This window comes from Pseudophryne corroboree, chromosome 3, assembly GCF_028390025.1.
Source record: "Pseudophryne corroboree isolate aPseCor3 chromosome 3, aPseCor3.hap2, whole genome shotgun sequence".
Lineage (NCBI taxonomy): Eukaryota > Metazoa > Chordata > Amphibia > Anura > Myobatrachidae > Pseudophryne > Pseudophryne corroboree.
In genome coordinates, this window is record NC_086446.1 from 624,091,574 (window position 1) to 624,107,853 (window position 16,280).

The window sequence follows — 16,280 nt, forward strand, 5'->3', positions numbered from 1 at the left end:
GAATCTGCCGAATGGAATTGCTTCGTAAAAAGCCATCATTTTTCCCAGGACTCTTGTGCATTGATGTACAGACACCTTTCCTGGTTTTAGGAGGTTCCTGACAGGTCGGATAACTCCTTGGCTTTTTCCTCGGGAAGAAAAACCTTTTTCTGAACCGTGTCCAGAATCATCCCTAGGAACAGCAGACGTATCGTCGGAAAACAGCTGCGATTCTTGGAATATTTAGAATCCAGTCGTGCCGTCGAAGAACTACTTTAGATAGTGCTCTTCCGACCTCCAACTGTTCTCTGGAACTTGCCCTTTTTAGGTCGTGCAAGTAAGGGATAATTTAGATGCCTTTTTTCTTTGAAGAAACATCTTTTCGGCCATTACCTTGGTAAAAAGGCCCCGGGGTGCCGTGGATAATTCAAACGGCATCGTCTGAAACTGATATTGACAGTTCTGTACCACGAACCAGAGGTACCCTTGATGAGAAGGACAAAATTTGGACATGGAGGTAATCCTTGATGTCCAGGGACACCATATAGTCCCCTTTTTTCCGGTTCGCTATCACTGCTCTGAGTGACTTTATCTCGATTTGAACCTTTTATGTAAGTGTTCAAAACATTTTAGATTTAGACTATGTGTCACCAAGCCGTCTGGCTTCAGTACCACAATATAGTGTGGAAAAATAATACCCTTTTCCTTGTCGTAGGAGGGGTACTTTGATTATCACCTGCTGGATATACAGCTTGTGAATTGTTTCCAATGCTGCCTCCCTGTCGGAGGGAGCCGTTGGTAAAGCAGACTTCAGGAACCTGCGAGGAGAAGATGTCTCGACTCTCCAATCTTTACCCCTGGGATAATACTCGTACGATCTAGGGGTCAACTTGCGAGTGATCCCACTGCGCCCTGAGACTCTTGAGACTACCCCCCCACCTTGAGTCCGCTTGCACGGCCCCAGCGTCATGCTGAGGACTTGGCAGACACGGTGGAGGGCTTCTTTTCCTGGGAAAGGGCTGCCTGCTGCAGTCTACTTCCCTTACCTCTATGTCTGGGCAGATATGACTGGCCTTTTGCCTGCATGCCCTCATGGGAAAGGAAAGATTGAGGCTGAAAAGACGGTGTCTTTTTTAGCTGAGATGTAACTTGGGGTAAAAAAGGTTGGATTTCCCAGCTGTTGCTGTGGTCCCCAGGTCCGATGGACCGACCCCCAAATAACTCCTTCCCTTTATACAGCAATACTTCCATCTGCCGTATGGGATCTGTATCACCTGACCACTGTCGTGTCCCTGACATCTTCTGGGAGATATGGACAACGCACTTATCTTGATGCCAGAGAGCAAATATCCCTCTGTGCATCTCACATACATATATATAGAATGCATCCTATTAAATGCTCTACATGAATAAAATATTTTCAGTCAGGGAATCCGACCAAGCCAACCCAGCACTGCATCTCCAGGCTGATGGCGATCGCTGGTCGCAGTATAACCACCGTATGTGTGTATATACTTTTTAGGATATTTTTCCAGCTTCCTATCAGCTGGCTCCTTGAGGGCGGCCGTATCTGGAGACGGTAACGCCACTTGATAAGCGTGTGAGCGCCTTATCACCCTAAGGGGTGTTTCCCAACGTACCCTAATTTCTGGCGGGAAAGGGTATAACGCCAATATTTGCTATCGGGGTAACCCTACGCATCATCACACACTTCATTTTATTTTATCTGATTCAGGAAAAACTACAGGTAGTTTTTTCCACTCCCACATAATACCCTTTCTTGTGGTACTTGTAGTATCAGAAACACGTAACACCTCCTTCATTGCCCTTAACGTGTGGCCCTAATGAGAAATACGTTTGTTTATTCACCGTCGACACTGTATTCAGTGTCCGTGTCTGTGTCGACCGACTGAGGTAAATGGGCGTTTTTAAAACCCCTGACGGTGTTTCTGAGACGCCTGGACCGGTCCTAATAGATTGTCGGCCGTCTCATGTCGTCAACCGACCTTGCAGCGTGTTGACATTCTCACGTAATTCTCTAAATAAGCCATCCATTCCGGTGTCGACTCCCTAGAGAGTGACATCACCATTACAGGCAATTTCTCCGCCTCCTCACCAACATCGTCCTCATACATGTCGACACACACGTACCGACACACAGCACACACACCGGGAATGCTCTGACAGAGGACAGGACCCACTAGCCCTTTGGGGAGACAGAGGGAGAGTCTGCCAGCACACACCAAAAACGCTATAATTATATAGGGACAACCTTATATAAGTGTTTCTCCCTTATAGCATCTTTTATATATATACAATATCGCCAAAATCAGTGCCCCCCCTCTCTGTTTTAACCCTGTTTCTGTAGTGCAGTGCAGGGGAGAGCCTGGGAGCCTTCTCTCCAGCTTTTCTGTGAGAGAAAATGGCGCTGTGTGCTGAGGAGATAGGCCCCGCCCCTTTTACGGCGGGCTCGTCTCCCGCTATTTTTGAAGTTAGGCAGGGGTTAAATATCTCCATATAGCCTCTGTGGGCTATATGTGAGGTATTTTTTGCCTCTAATAAGGTTTTTATTTGCCTCTCAGAGCGCCCCCCCCCAGCGCTCTGCACCCTCAGTGACTGTTGTGTGAAGTGTGCTGAGAGGAAAATGGCGCACAGCTGCAGTGCTGTGCGCTACCTTTATGAAGACTCAGGAGTCTTCAGCCGCCGATTTTGGACCTCTTCTCTCTTCAGCGTCTGCAAGGGGGCCGGCGGCGCGGCTCCGGTGACCATCCAGGCTGTACCTGTGATCGTCCCTCTGGAGCTAGTGTCCAGTAGCCAAGCAGCAAATCCACTCTGCACGCAGGTGAGTTCACTACTTCTCCCCTAAGTCCCTCGTTGCAGTGATCCTGTTGCCAGCAGGACTCACTGTAAAGTAAAAAACCTAAGCTAAACTTTCTCTAAGCAGCTCTTTAGGAGAGCCACCTAGATTGCACCCTTCTCGTTCGGGCACAAAATCTAACTGGAGTCTGGAGGAGGGTCATAGGGGGAGGAGCCAGTGCACACCACCTGATCTGGTAAAAGCTTTACTTTTTTGTGCCCTGTCTCCTGCGGAGCCGCTATTCCCCATGGTCCTTTCAGGAACCCCAGCATCCACTTAGGACGATAGAGAAATATCATTATTTGCCATATCATTTTACAAATACTTTTGACAGACACTCAATGGAGTGTTTTAAGTAGTGCAACAACCGCACGTAAGTAATGAGTCGGCAGAATACACTAAATAGAAACATGAGGGATATTTGTGGAGCCGAGAATATGTTTCCGTAACCCATAGCAACATGACACTGGCTAAATAATTGTAGACTACACTAGAAAAATAACTTGGTGCGTGTTTGCAATTAGTTACAGCACTTTCTGACAGTTACCTTTCTGTCAGTTTATAGAAAGTTCTAAATTATTACTCTCTAGTCATATATTCTGCTTGTAGAATTAGTAACTTTGTGCAAAAACTACATCAGCAGAAAAGAACTTTGTACAGCTCTGTCTCCTGACACACAAAGTCTTAGAACTTGGCTATATTTATCAGCTGCTGGGAAGAATAATTATTTAAGAAGAACATATTAATCCAGATGAGATTTGGGGGCATGACTACAAAGAGTCAGAACTTCTTAATCTCTGCAAGTGTTTCTCGTAATTAACCTTAGTTATTAAAAATCTTTTTAATGCAAAAATAAGAATTTACTTACCGATAATTCTATTTCTCGGAGTCCGTAGTGGATGCTGGGGTTCCTGAAAGGACCATGGGGAATAGCGGCTCCGCAGGAGACAGGGCACAAAAGTAAAGCTTTTCCGATCAGGTGGTGTGCACTGGCTCCTCCCCCTATGACCCTCCTCCAGACTCCAGTTAGGTACTGTGCCCGGACGAGCGTACACAATAAGGGAGGAATTTTGAATCCCGGGTAAGACTCATACCAGCCACACCAATCACACCGTACAACTTGTGATCTAAACCCAGTTAACAGTATGATAACAAAAGGAGCCTCTGAAAGACGGCTTCCTACAACAATAACCCGATTTTTGTAACAATAACTATGTACAAGTATTGCAGAATAATCCGCACTTGGGATGGGCGCCCAGCATCCACTACGGACTCCGAGAAATAGAATTATCGGTAAGTAAATTCTTATTTTCTCTATCGTCCTAGTGGATGCTGGGGTTCCTGAAAGGACCATGGGGATTATACCAAAGCTCCCAAACGGGCGGGAGAGTGCGGATGACTCTGCAGCACCGAATGAGAGAACTCCAGGTCCTCTTTTTGCCAGGGTATCAAATTAGTAGAATTTTACAAACGTGTTCTCCCCCGACCACGTAGCTGCTCGGCAGAGTTGTAATGCCGAGACCCCTCGGGCAGCCGCCCAAGATGAGCCCACCTTCCTTGTGGAATGGGCATTTACATATTTTTTGCTGTGGCAAGCCTGCCACAGAATGTGCAAGCTGAATTGTACTACAAATCCAACGAGCAATAGTCTGCTTAGAAGCAGGAGCACCCAGCTTGTTGGGTGCATACAGGATAAACAGCAAGTCAGATTTCCTGACTCCAGCCGACCTGGAAACTATATTTTCAGGGCCCTGACAACATCCAGCAACTTGGAGTCCTCCAAGTCCCTAGTAGCCGCAGGTACCACAATAAGCTGGTTCAGGTGAAACGCTGACACCACCTTAGGGAGAAACTGGGGACGAGTCCACAGCTTTGCTCTGTCCGAATGGACAATCAGATATGGCTTTGTGAGATAAAGCCGCCAATTCTGACACTCGCCTGGCCGAGGCCAGGACCAACAGCATGGTCGCTTTCCATGTGAGATATATCAAATCCACAGATTTGAGTTGTTTAAACCAATGTGATTTTAGGAATCCCAAACTACGTTGAGATCGCCCAGTGCCACTGGAGACATCAAAAGGGGGTTGTATATGCAGTACTCCCTTAACAACTTCTGGACTTCAGGAACTGAAGCCAATTTCTTTCTGGAAGAAAATCGACCGGTCGAAATTTGAACCTTAATGGACCCCAATTTGAGACCCATATACACTCCTGTTTGCAGGAAATGTAGGAATTAACCTAGTTGAAATTCTTCCGTGGAGCCTTCCTGGCCTCACACCATGGAACACATTTTCACCTAAGCAGTGATAATGTTGTGCGGTCACCTCCTTCCTGGCTCTGACCAGGGTAGGGATGACCTCTTCCGGAATGCCTTTTCCCTTAGGATCCGGCGTTCACCCGTCAACGCGGCTGCGGTAAGTCATGGAACAGACATGATTCTTGCTGAATCAAGATCCTTTCTAGTATCTCTTGAAGTTCCGGGTACCAAGTTCTTCTTGGCCAAACCGGAGCCACGAGTATAGTTCTTACTCCTCTCCTTCCTATCATTCTCCATACACTGGGTATGAAAAGCAGAGGAGGGAACACATACACCGACTGGTACACCCACGGTGTTACCAGAGCGTCCCAGCTATTGCCTGAGGGTCTCTAGACCTGGCGCTTCATGTGGGACGCCATCATAACCACCTTTGGTCTTTCCCAACGGTTTACAAACATGTGGAAACTTCCAGATGAAGTTCCCACTTTTCCGGGTGGAATTCATCCATGCTGAGGAAATCTTCCTAATTGTCCACTCCCGGAATGAACACTGCTGACAGTGTTATCACATGATTTTTCGCCCAGCGAAGAATCCTTGCTGTCATTGCCCTCCTGCTTCTTGTGCCGCCCCGTCTGTTTACGTGGGCGACTGCCATGATGATGTCCTACTGGATCAGCACCGGTTGACTTTGAAGCAGAGGTCTTCCTAGGCTCAGAGCATCGTAAATTGCCCTTAGCTCCAGTATATTCATGTGGAGAGAAATCTCCAGACTTGACCACACTTCCTTGGAAATTTCTTCCCTGTGTGACTGTTCCCCAGCCTCTCAGACTGGCATCCGTGGTCACCAGAACACAGTCCTGAATGCTGAATGTGCTGCCCTCTAGAAGATGAGCACTCTGCAGCCCCCACAGAAGAGACACCCTTGTCCTTGGAGACAGGGTTATCCGCTGATGCATCTGAAGATGCGATCCGGACCATTCGTCCAGCAAATCCCCCTGAAAAGTTTTTGCGTGAGATCTGCCGAATGGAATCGCTTCGTAAGAAGCCACCATTTTTCCCAGGACTCCTGTGCATTGATGCACTGATACTTGGCCTGGTTTTAGGAGGTTTCTGACTAGGTCGGATAACTCCCTGGCTTTCCCCTCCAGGAGAAATACCTCTTTCTGGACTATGCCCAGAATCATTCCTAGGAACAGCAGACGTATCATCGGAAAACAGCTGCGATTTTTGGAATATTTAGAATCCACTCGTGCTGTCGTAGAACTACTTTAGATAGTTCTTTTCCGACCTCCAACTGTTCTCTGGAAACTTGCCCCTTTCAGGATATCGTCCAAGTAAGGGATAATTAAGATGCCTTTCTTCTTTTAAGAATCATCTTTTCGGCCATTACCTTGGTAAAGGCCCGGGGTGCCGTGGATAATTCAACGGCAGCGTCTGAAACTGATATTGACAGTTCTGTATCACGAACCAGAGGTACCCTTGTTGAGAAGGGCAAATTTGGACATGGAGGTAATCCTTGATGTCCAGGGACACCATATAGTCCCCTTTTTTCCGGTTCTCTATCACTGCTCTGAGTGACTCCATCTTGATTTGAACCTTTTTATGTAAGTGTTCAAAGATTTCAGATTTAGACTATGTCTCACCAAGCCGTCTGGCTTCAGTACCACAATATAGTGTGGAAGACTAATACCCTTTTCCTTGTTGTAGGAGGGGTACTTTGATTATCACCTGCTGGAAATACAGCTTGTGAATTTTTTCCCAATACTGCCTCCCTGTCGGAGGGAGCCGTTGGTAAAGCAGGCTTCAGGAACCTGCGAGGAAAAAATGTCTCGACTCTCCAATCTGTACCCCTGGGATAATACTTGTACGATCTAGGGGTCAACTTGCGAGTGATCCCACTGCGCGCTGAGACTCTTGAGACTACCCCCCCACCTCACCTGAGTCCGCTTGCACGGCCCCAGCGTCACGCTGAGGACTTGGCAGACGCGGTGGAGGGCTTCTTTTCCTGGGAAGGGGCTGCCTGCTGCAGTCTACTTCCCTTTCCTCTATGTCTGGGCAGATATGACTGGCCTTTTGCCCGCTTGCCCACATGGGAAACGGGAGGATTGAGGCTGAAAAGACAGTGTCTTTTTCTGCTGAGATGTAACTTGGGGTAAAAAGGTTGGATTTCCCAGCTGTAGCCGTGGCCCCCAGGTCCGATGGACCGACCCCAAATAACTCCTTCCCTTTATACGGCAATACTTCCATGTGCCGTATGGGATCTGTATCACCTGACCACTGTCGTGTCCATGACATCTTCTGGGAGATATGGACAACGCACTTATCTTGATGCCAGAGTGCAAATATCCCTCTGTGCATCTCGCATACATATATATAGAATGCATCCTATTAAATGCTCTATATCAATAAAATATTTTTAGTCAGGGAATTCGACCAAGCCAACCCAGCACTGCATCTCCAGGCTGATGGCGATCGCTGGTCGCAGTATAACCACCGTATGTGTGTATATACTTTTTAGGATATTTTTCCAGCTGCCTATCAGCTGGCTCCTTGAGGGCGGCCGTATCTGGAGACGGTAACGCCACTTGATAAGCGTGTGAGCGCCTTATCCACCCTAAGGGGTGTTTCCCAACGCGCCCTATCTGGCGGGAAAGGGTATAACGCCAATATTTGCTATCGGGGTAAACCCACGCATCATCACACATTTTATTTTATCTGATTCAGGAAAAACTACAGGTAGTTTTTTCACTCCCACATAATACCCTTTTTTGTGGTACTTGTAGTATCAGAAATATGTAACACCTCCTTCATTGCCCTTAACGTGTGGCCCTAATGAGGAATACGTTTGTTTATTCACCGTCGACACTGGATTCAGTGTCCGTGTCTGTGTCTGTGTCGACCGACTGAGGTAAATGGACGCCTGGACCGTACTAATTGTTTGTCGGCCGTCTCATGTCGTCAACCGACCTTGCAGCGTGTTGACATTTTCACGTAATTCCCTAAATAAGCCATCCATTCCGGTGTCGACTCCCTAGAGAGTGACATCACCATTACAGGCAATTTCTCCGCCTCCTCCAACATCGTCCTCATACATGTCGACACACACGTACCGACACACAGCACACACACCTGGAATGCTCTGACAGAGGACAGGACCCCACTAGCCCTTTGGAGAGACAGAGGGAGAGTTTGCCAGCACACACCAAAAAACGCTATAATTACATAGGGACAACCTTATATAAGTGTTTCTCCCTAATAGCATCTTTATATATATATTTATATCGCCAATTAGTGCCCCCCTCTCTGTTTAAACCCTGTTTCTGTAGTGCAGTGCAGGGGAGAGCCTGGGAGCCTTCTCTCCAGCCTTTCTGTGAGAGAAAAAATGGCGCTGTGTGCTGAGGAGATAGGCCCCGCCCCTTTTCCGGCGGGCTCGTCTCCCGCTCTTTAGTGAAGTTTGGCAGGGGTTAAATATCTCCATATAGCCTCTGGGGGCTATATGTGAGGTATTTTTAGCCAGTATATAGGTTTACATTTGCCTCCCAGGGCGCCCCCCCCCCAGCGCCCTGCACCCTCAGTGACAGCGTGTGAAGTGTGCTGAGAGGAAAATGGCGCACAGCTGCAGTGCTGTGCGCTACCTTTAGAAGACTGTCAGAGTCTTCAGCCGCCGATTCTGGACCTCTTCTAACTTCAGCATCTGCAAGGGGGCCGGCGGCGCGGCTCCGGTGACCATCCAGGCTGTACCTGTGATCGTCCCTCTGGAGCTGATGTCCAGTAGCCAAGAAGCCAATCCATCCTGCACGCAGGTGAGTTCACTTCTTCTCCCCTCAGTCCCTCGTTGCAGTGATCCTGTTGCCAGCAGGACTCACTGTAAAATAAAAAACCTAAGCTAAACTTTCTCTAAGCAGCTCTTTAGGAGAGCCACCTAGAATTGCACCCTTCTCGGCCGGGCACAAAAATCTAACTGGAGTCTGGAGGAGGGTCATAGGGGGAGGAGCCAGTGCACACCACCTGATCGGAAAAGCTTTACTTTTGTGCCCTGTCTCCTGCGGAGCCGCTATTCCCCATGGTCCTTTCAGGAACCCCAGCATCCACTAGGACGATAGAGAAACTGTAGGTGATCTTCCATGGATACAACTGTATATACCGCAGTACTCGCATAACAGGCAAATATTTCTCTTTCACCACCAATTAGATCAGAAATCATGCAGATGTTTGTTACAGAATACTGTGCATGAGGTGAATGAAGAATGAAAGTGGTAGCCCACAATACAGTTAGTAGCAGGAATAACAGTTTATAATAAGGTCCCTTCGCAATAAGCCATAATATATAGGGATAATTTAAGAAAGACCAGATTTTGATGAAAATTATGTTAAATCATTTATAGAAGAAAGTAAACTTGCAAGAATCAATTTTGTTGCTCAGTTACCAAATTTAGTGACAAAGAAGAAAAACATTGCCATGGGAGAAAAATAAATGTGAAACCATACCTACTGTAAATGTAAAGTGGAACTGTCTCTTACAGAGATTTAGGGCCAATGCAGAAATCAGCCAGCTCACTAGGAAGTCGTGACATCAGAAGTTCCTGGTAAATCAGTCGTTTTGGCTACACACTTATCAGTGTGCCCGGAAGATAACCACACCCACAGTTGGGAGTAGTGGTCATCTTAGATTACACTTGCCAACCTTAACTAAAAATGGTTCAGTTTGCAAAAGATCATTAACTGATCCGTTTGTTGCCACATACAATTCAATTTGGGACCAATTATCCAATATGGACACGGATATTGCTGTGCATGTGGCAAGCTCAAATCTACTGGATGCGGACATCAAGACAATTGTGGTATTAAGAACATAGCATGTAAATTATTTTACATTCTATCATGGTATGCAAATGTAAGAAGGAAGATTAATAAGAATATCATTTTTTATACATTTTAGACTCATTATAGAGGAGTAAGAAAGAACCTGCTGTCACTCCAACTATTGCTGAAGGATATCTGCTGTGTTTTTCAGATAATTAATGCAAATCTGTATGAGTCTAGTATAAAGGATTCCACTGGGAGGATGTACAGTGGTCTGCATCCCGACGCCGGGATCCCGTCCGTCAGATTGCCAGCAGGGGCTTGCCATGCAGCGGGTCTCGGTGGCTCACTGTGCATGCCACAGGTTCTATTCCCACTCTATGGGTGTCGTGGACACCCACGAGTGGGAATAGTCCCTGTTAGTCGGCATGCCGACTGTCAGGATTTCCAGCAGTCGGGATCCCGGGGTCAGTATACTGACCAGTGGGATCCCGACCGCCGGTAACATGATTACATTCTGTACAGATGTGTCCTCATACATCATTGCTGCAGTTGTGTTGAGCAGCCCCTCTTGGCGCACCAGGTCCAGTGAGAATCTCCTAGTATCGGGTGTTTATTTTGCCTAAAATGCATCTTGTTGACAGTGCAATGTGACTTGGATGCACATGGAGACTGTGTAGATTCATTTGATATATGACACCTGTATATCTGTAAGCATCTGAGTGTCTGAATCTGTGTGATGGAGTCTATGTACTAAGCCTTGGAGAGAGCTAAAGTGGATGGATATAAAGTATCAGCCGATCAGCTCCTAACTGACATGTTACAGGCTGGGTTTGAGAAATGGCAGTTAGGTCGTATACACATCACAGCGATATTGGCCATACAGCATGGCCAACCAGAAGATGCCATCTGTGGCCTGCAGGAGCGCAATCATGAATACACACTGAATGATCTGGATGATATGTCGTTCCAATTTGGCCGTAAACTACATAACGTGCAGAGATTCTAGTGTGTTTCCACCCTAAGGAGCTGGTTAGTTGGTACTTTATCTCCATCTGCTTTATCCCCCTCCAAAGCTTAGTACATAGACCCCAAAGTACCAATCAACCAGCTCCTAACTCATTTTTCAAACATAGCCTGTAACATGGCAGTTGGGAGATGACTGGCTGGCACTTTATCTCTCTCCACAGCTTAGTAAATAGACCCCTCAGTCACATACAATATACAAGTGTCATATATTAATCAGGTCTGGCTGGGTGGCTTTGGGGTGTCCTGCCCCCCGGACCTGAACCCCTGCAGTTAGTGTTAATATGAGGCTACCTTGGTACGGTGGGTAAGCTCATAGCCCTGGCCAGGATTATGCTAAATGCCTCTGGTTATTACAGGTTGAGCTAGTGTGAGATAGTGCACCTACATCTTTTTCCCTCTGTACATTGTATTAAGTCTCAAGCAGAGTAGCACCTCATTACCTAATTATGGTGTGCAAACTAGGGTCCCCCTTCCTTTGCATATATTAATCCGCACAGTCTTCTCCAGCTTCCTAGCTACATCAAGTTGCAACTAAAATGCATTTTTGTAAAAAAAAAAAAAAAAAAAAAAAACACCCAACATGGGGCCTGGAGGCTCACTGACACCAGGCATCTCGTGATACATGGCGTATTGAGGCTAGATTTACGAGGACACAAATTAAGTGGAGTAGAACAGAGCTCTCACCACAGACATGGGCTGAATCGGTGGTTTGGAAATGATCTGTAGAGCCTTGAACATTTATTATGGAGAATTTAGATATGATGGCAATGTTTTCTCTGTATAAATAAAGACTAATTAGTAACTTATTTTTATTTATTTATTCTTTATAAAGGTAATAAATCTACTATCTACACATAAATGGTATATTACTTGCCGTATCATGGACATATTGGATCATTTCTATGTTTTCATGTTTGAATAGAATGATCCTAGCACACTGGCTTTAGGATTCTGCCACTGACCCTTTTATAAACAAAGCATCAATATGAAGACATTAATGGGGTCTACATGAAACAGGACTACAGGTAATGAATTCACCCACACCATCAAGGAAATTCAATACCTGAAAAAAGTTGGCAGACATATCTGTCTCTTTACAAGTCATTTTCCAGCAGCTTGAAAGAATTTTATTCTTGAAGAAAATCAATTGAAGAAAACAGACAATTATTACAGTAATAAAGACTTGGGACAGTTTACACAATTTCTCTCTAGGTAATATTCAAGGCATTCAGTATGCGCCTTATAACAGAAAGCAGAGCGACAATGACATCTTGAAAACTTTGGGCCTGGTCCAGTTGGGCAGAAAGCAGGCGTCCCACCTCCCGCACTGGGTATATTCCTTGGTATGCAGAGATGTATATATCTAACAATGCACCTGCCTTCATATGTATGCTTGCTTTGCTACTCCTCGTCATTAGTACCTCTTTCCCCAGCCTATACTAGATGCAACAGATACGGTACTTCTGAACTCAGGTGTATCTCTGCTTATGTCCAATACTGCATGGCTGCAGTTCCATCAACACACCCTCCCTGAATGTTGCGGACATGAGAATGCCGCATTATAGCTCAGAATGCTGTCTCTGGAATGTCCATACAGTTCCAAAGCATGTGCAGTACAAAACCACACAATATACGCCCCACAAACAGACGTACATCAGCACTCTAGTGAATACAATTACTCATTTTCTTAAAGAGCAGCTACAATTTGAAATTCAATTCTGTAAGCAGAAATGCTAATATGTAAAGAGTGGATACCAGTATCTGTGACACTGTAACCTATACATTTTATTATTATGACACAGAAGAATCACTGAGGCATGGGGGTTATATTACACCACAAATACAGTATATAGCCAAACACCAAATTACTGAAAATATTACTATGATCATCACACATTACCTGCTCCATTTCATTACTCTTCCGCTTTCTTGTCATTCGTGATATTTTCACAGTTATTGGCGAATCGTCCCCATGATGTTTTACTTCCATTCTGTTAGGCTTGACGGGACTGAATCGGATTTCCATCTGAGGTTTCGGAAACCTGCTGGCTTTTCCATTTGCTGTAGAAATCATAGAGGAGTCTAACACTGTATCCGACCCATCCTGTGACTACAAAAATAAAACACGAAGCAGATTTTATTTACATCCATCATTCTTGGGGATGATTTTCATCTGACAAGCTCATCAGTAGCAAGTGGATTGCGGTTAGAATTGCTTTTCAATTGTTCAGAATGGCAAGCTATTCAACAATCTCTAAACTAGATAATTACCCAGGAGGTTCATATAAAAGTGTACATTTGCAGTATATAGCGTCTCACTGGGGGAAAGACAGAGACGGAGATAAACCAGTAAGACCCAAATGTATTAAGCCTTAACAAGCGAGAAAGTGGATACGGATAATGAGTGATAAATGACCAGCCAACCAGCTCCTGACACAGACTGTTACAGGCGAGTTAGGAACCGATTGATAACTGACAAGCCACTCTTTCAGTCTCCACTTTGGGGGTCATTCAGAGTTGATCACTCGCTGTCGTTTTTTGTAGCGCAGCAAACAGGTTACTACTGCGCATGCTCCGCAATGCGCAGGCGCGTCAAACGGGTGATGGATTTAACGAAGAATCCATTCGCACAGCCGATCGCAAGGAGACTGACAGGAAGAGGGTATTTCTGGGTGTCAACTGACCGTTTTCTGGGAATGTTTGGAAAAATGCAGGCGTGTCCAAGCTTTTGCAGGGCGGGTGTCTGACGTCAATTCCGGGACCTGCAACGCTGGATTAATCGCACACTGTAAGTAACTCTTACCCTGGTCTTGTTTTACACAAAACCTTTTTTGCATAACAGGGCTGCACAAGCGTTCGCAGTCTTGCAATGCAAAAACACTCCCCCATAGGCGGCGACTAGTTGATCGCACGGGCTGCAAAAAGTTGCAACATGCGATCAACTCGGAATGACGCCCCCCATATCTCTTATCCATGATAACATCACCGCATATTGGAACAATAATGTCAGAATCTGCATTACCCCCTTCCCCACATATTTATGTTGCTTCTTTTCATTGTAACTTATTATATGTGACTTGGAGATTAAACGTGTTGAGAACCACTTTACACCTTTTCATCACCTTCTATATATAAAATATGCTAATGGTTCCTAGCTCTAGAAACCAGTGACGTGCAGTGGGGTGAGGCAGAGCCTTTCCTGTCATACTAACGTTTGTGCCAGACTTTTGACTGTATAAAGTATATGAAAAATACAAACAATATGTTTGAAATATCTTCTTTGCATTATTCAAATAATTTATATAGCCAAAACTCCGGAGTAAAAAGTCTATGGCAGGTGAGGCAGTGCCTCACCTGGCTAGCCTTTCCGCACATTTCTGAACAAAACTCACCAAATTTCCAGGTGTTTGTACTGCTGCACCTGTGTATAATGCCCAGATGTACCTTTTGGCTCATATATTGCGTGTAAATTTGGCTCTGGTGCAAGCCAGTGCCTCCTGAGCCATTTAGCTCACTGCACGTCCCTGCTAGAAATAGTGCAAAGGGAAATACAAATGGCCTTTGAGAAACCCTTTCCATCACCTGCTTTATATAAAATATGCTAATGGTATCTAGCTCTAGAAACAGTGCATAGGTAAATACTGTACAAATGACCTTTGAGGGCCCCTTTATATCACCTGCTATATATGAAATCCGTTTATGGTTCCTAGCTCTACAAACAGTAATAAGGGAAACAATATTGGCATTTCAGAGCCCCTTTACGTCTTTCCATCACCTGCTATAGATAAAATATGCTAATGGTTCCTAGCTCTAGAAACAGTGCAAAGGGAAATACAAATGGCCTTTGTTTAGGAACTAGACATACTTACAACTATAACGTTCACTGCTGTATATACTGCCAATATGCTTGCTCGCAACGTACTGACCTGACTGTCACCTACAGAAACATCACTGCTTGTGGAAGATTTTGCCTCTCTGGAAACATTGCTCAGCAGGTTTACCGCTTCAGGTTCATCAGTTATGGCAGCTTGTGGTTTCACCACCTGTGTTACAAACAAACTCAGCAGTTCAGTATTTCACCAAGAACATTATTGCTCCATGTTACAGTTGTACATATTGGGCCAAATGTAATAGAGTGAGAGTTTTAGAAAGTGAGAGATTTGGTAAGGTTTTTCAATTTTTTTTTTAAAGTGGCAATCATTTACACTGCAAAACCAAGTTGATCTTGCTGTGTGCATGATTGCCACTTTAAAAAAAAACCCTGCAAAACCTTAACAAATCTCTCACTTTTTTAAACTCTCACTCTATTACATTTGGCCCCATTAAGTCTACCCATGTCTAAAGTTGTTACCCTTTATTTATTTGGAGGAAATATATTGACATAAATGTATAAATGTTAGCAGTATAATTAAAGTGGTGGGTACCTAATATTAGAAGTCATTAGAATTGTAAAAAACAAAAACAAACAAAAAAACATTTCATATTGCTTGAACCATTGTGTGTTTATTTTTGGTCTCAATATAAGAATTCAGTTTTTTTTTTTTTGGGGGGGGGGGGGGTGCCATCAACCGTAGTTACACCTCTGCTCAACATTTTCAAAAATATACAATATGAGCTAACTCATAACCAAATACCCAGACAGTCTTACAAGTACCGGAATAACCACCTTTTCTTCTATTTCTACTAGTTTGTCCTGTAACTCCTTGACCAGAGCTTCCCTTGCAGCCAGCTGCCTCTTCATTTCCTCCATGGCAGAAGACTCCTTAGATTAAAAATATAATACAGTCAACCAAATCCAAGTAAAGGGCACATATAAACGTGAATTATAATTACTTTCTTCGAAAATTAAACAGAAAATATAACACTGCAAAGGCAGATTCTTTGGGCAGAGAACCCTTTAATCTGTTGGAAAGTAATAAGAGCAGCACGATGAGATTTTTTTTTCTTTCTTTTAACTTTCTTGAAATAGAAAAAAGGGCATTGAAAAAGTATGATAGAAGACTACATGGGAAAAGGCACAACTGCTTAAAGACGTGGTTAATGTGTGAAGAGATCATTTACATCTCTTTGAAGTACCGCTGTAAGGTTTTACTTCTTAACCGCAACAAAAGTTTTGTTGTTACATCTTATGGGCACAACAAGGTTTGCATTTTATAACAGCATAAAGACAGCAGAAAATATACTGTACTTGAATTATACATAAATTACGTAATTATTTCAAAATGAAAAGTAAACAACTAAATTAATTTGTGAATTCTATTCAAATACTCTAAACTGAAAGCTTGTAACATAACGTTTCTTCTAGTTATATGTTTAGTCATAAAAGAAATCTTTGTCCCTGCATTATGGGGAGGC

The 16,280-nt window shown here is 44.5% G+C and overlaps 1 protein-coding gene across 3 annotated transcripts in view; it reads right to left on the reverse strand.

Annotated features, from left to right (window-relative positions):
- The window catches only part of KIF20B (kinesin family member 20B), a 502,673-nt gene that overhangs the window by 46,026 nt on the left and 440,367 nt on the right, over positions 1 to 16,280 (reverse strand). For 2 of the 3 annotated variants that reach the window (XM_063961679.1, XM_063961678.1), the window contains exons 28-31: positions 15,592 to 15,687; positions 14,852 to 14,968; positions 12,826 to 13,035; positions 11,989 to 12,057 (exon numbers count right to left, since the gene is read on the reverse strand). In XM_063961679.1, coding sequence (XP_063817749.1) covers positions 11,989 to 12,057; positions 12,826 to 13,035; positions 14,852 to 14,968; positions 15,592 to 15,687 — 492 coding nt within the window. The remainder of the gene's footprint in view (positions 1 to 11,988; positions 12,058 to 12,825; positions 13,036 to 14,851; positions 14,969 to 15,591; positions 15,688 to 16,280) is intronic. The other variant, XM_063961680.1, reaches the window with a different exon arrangement.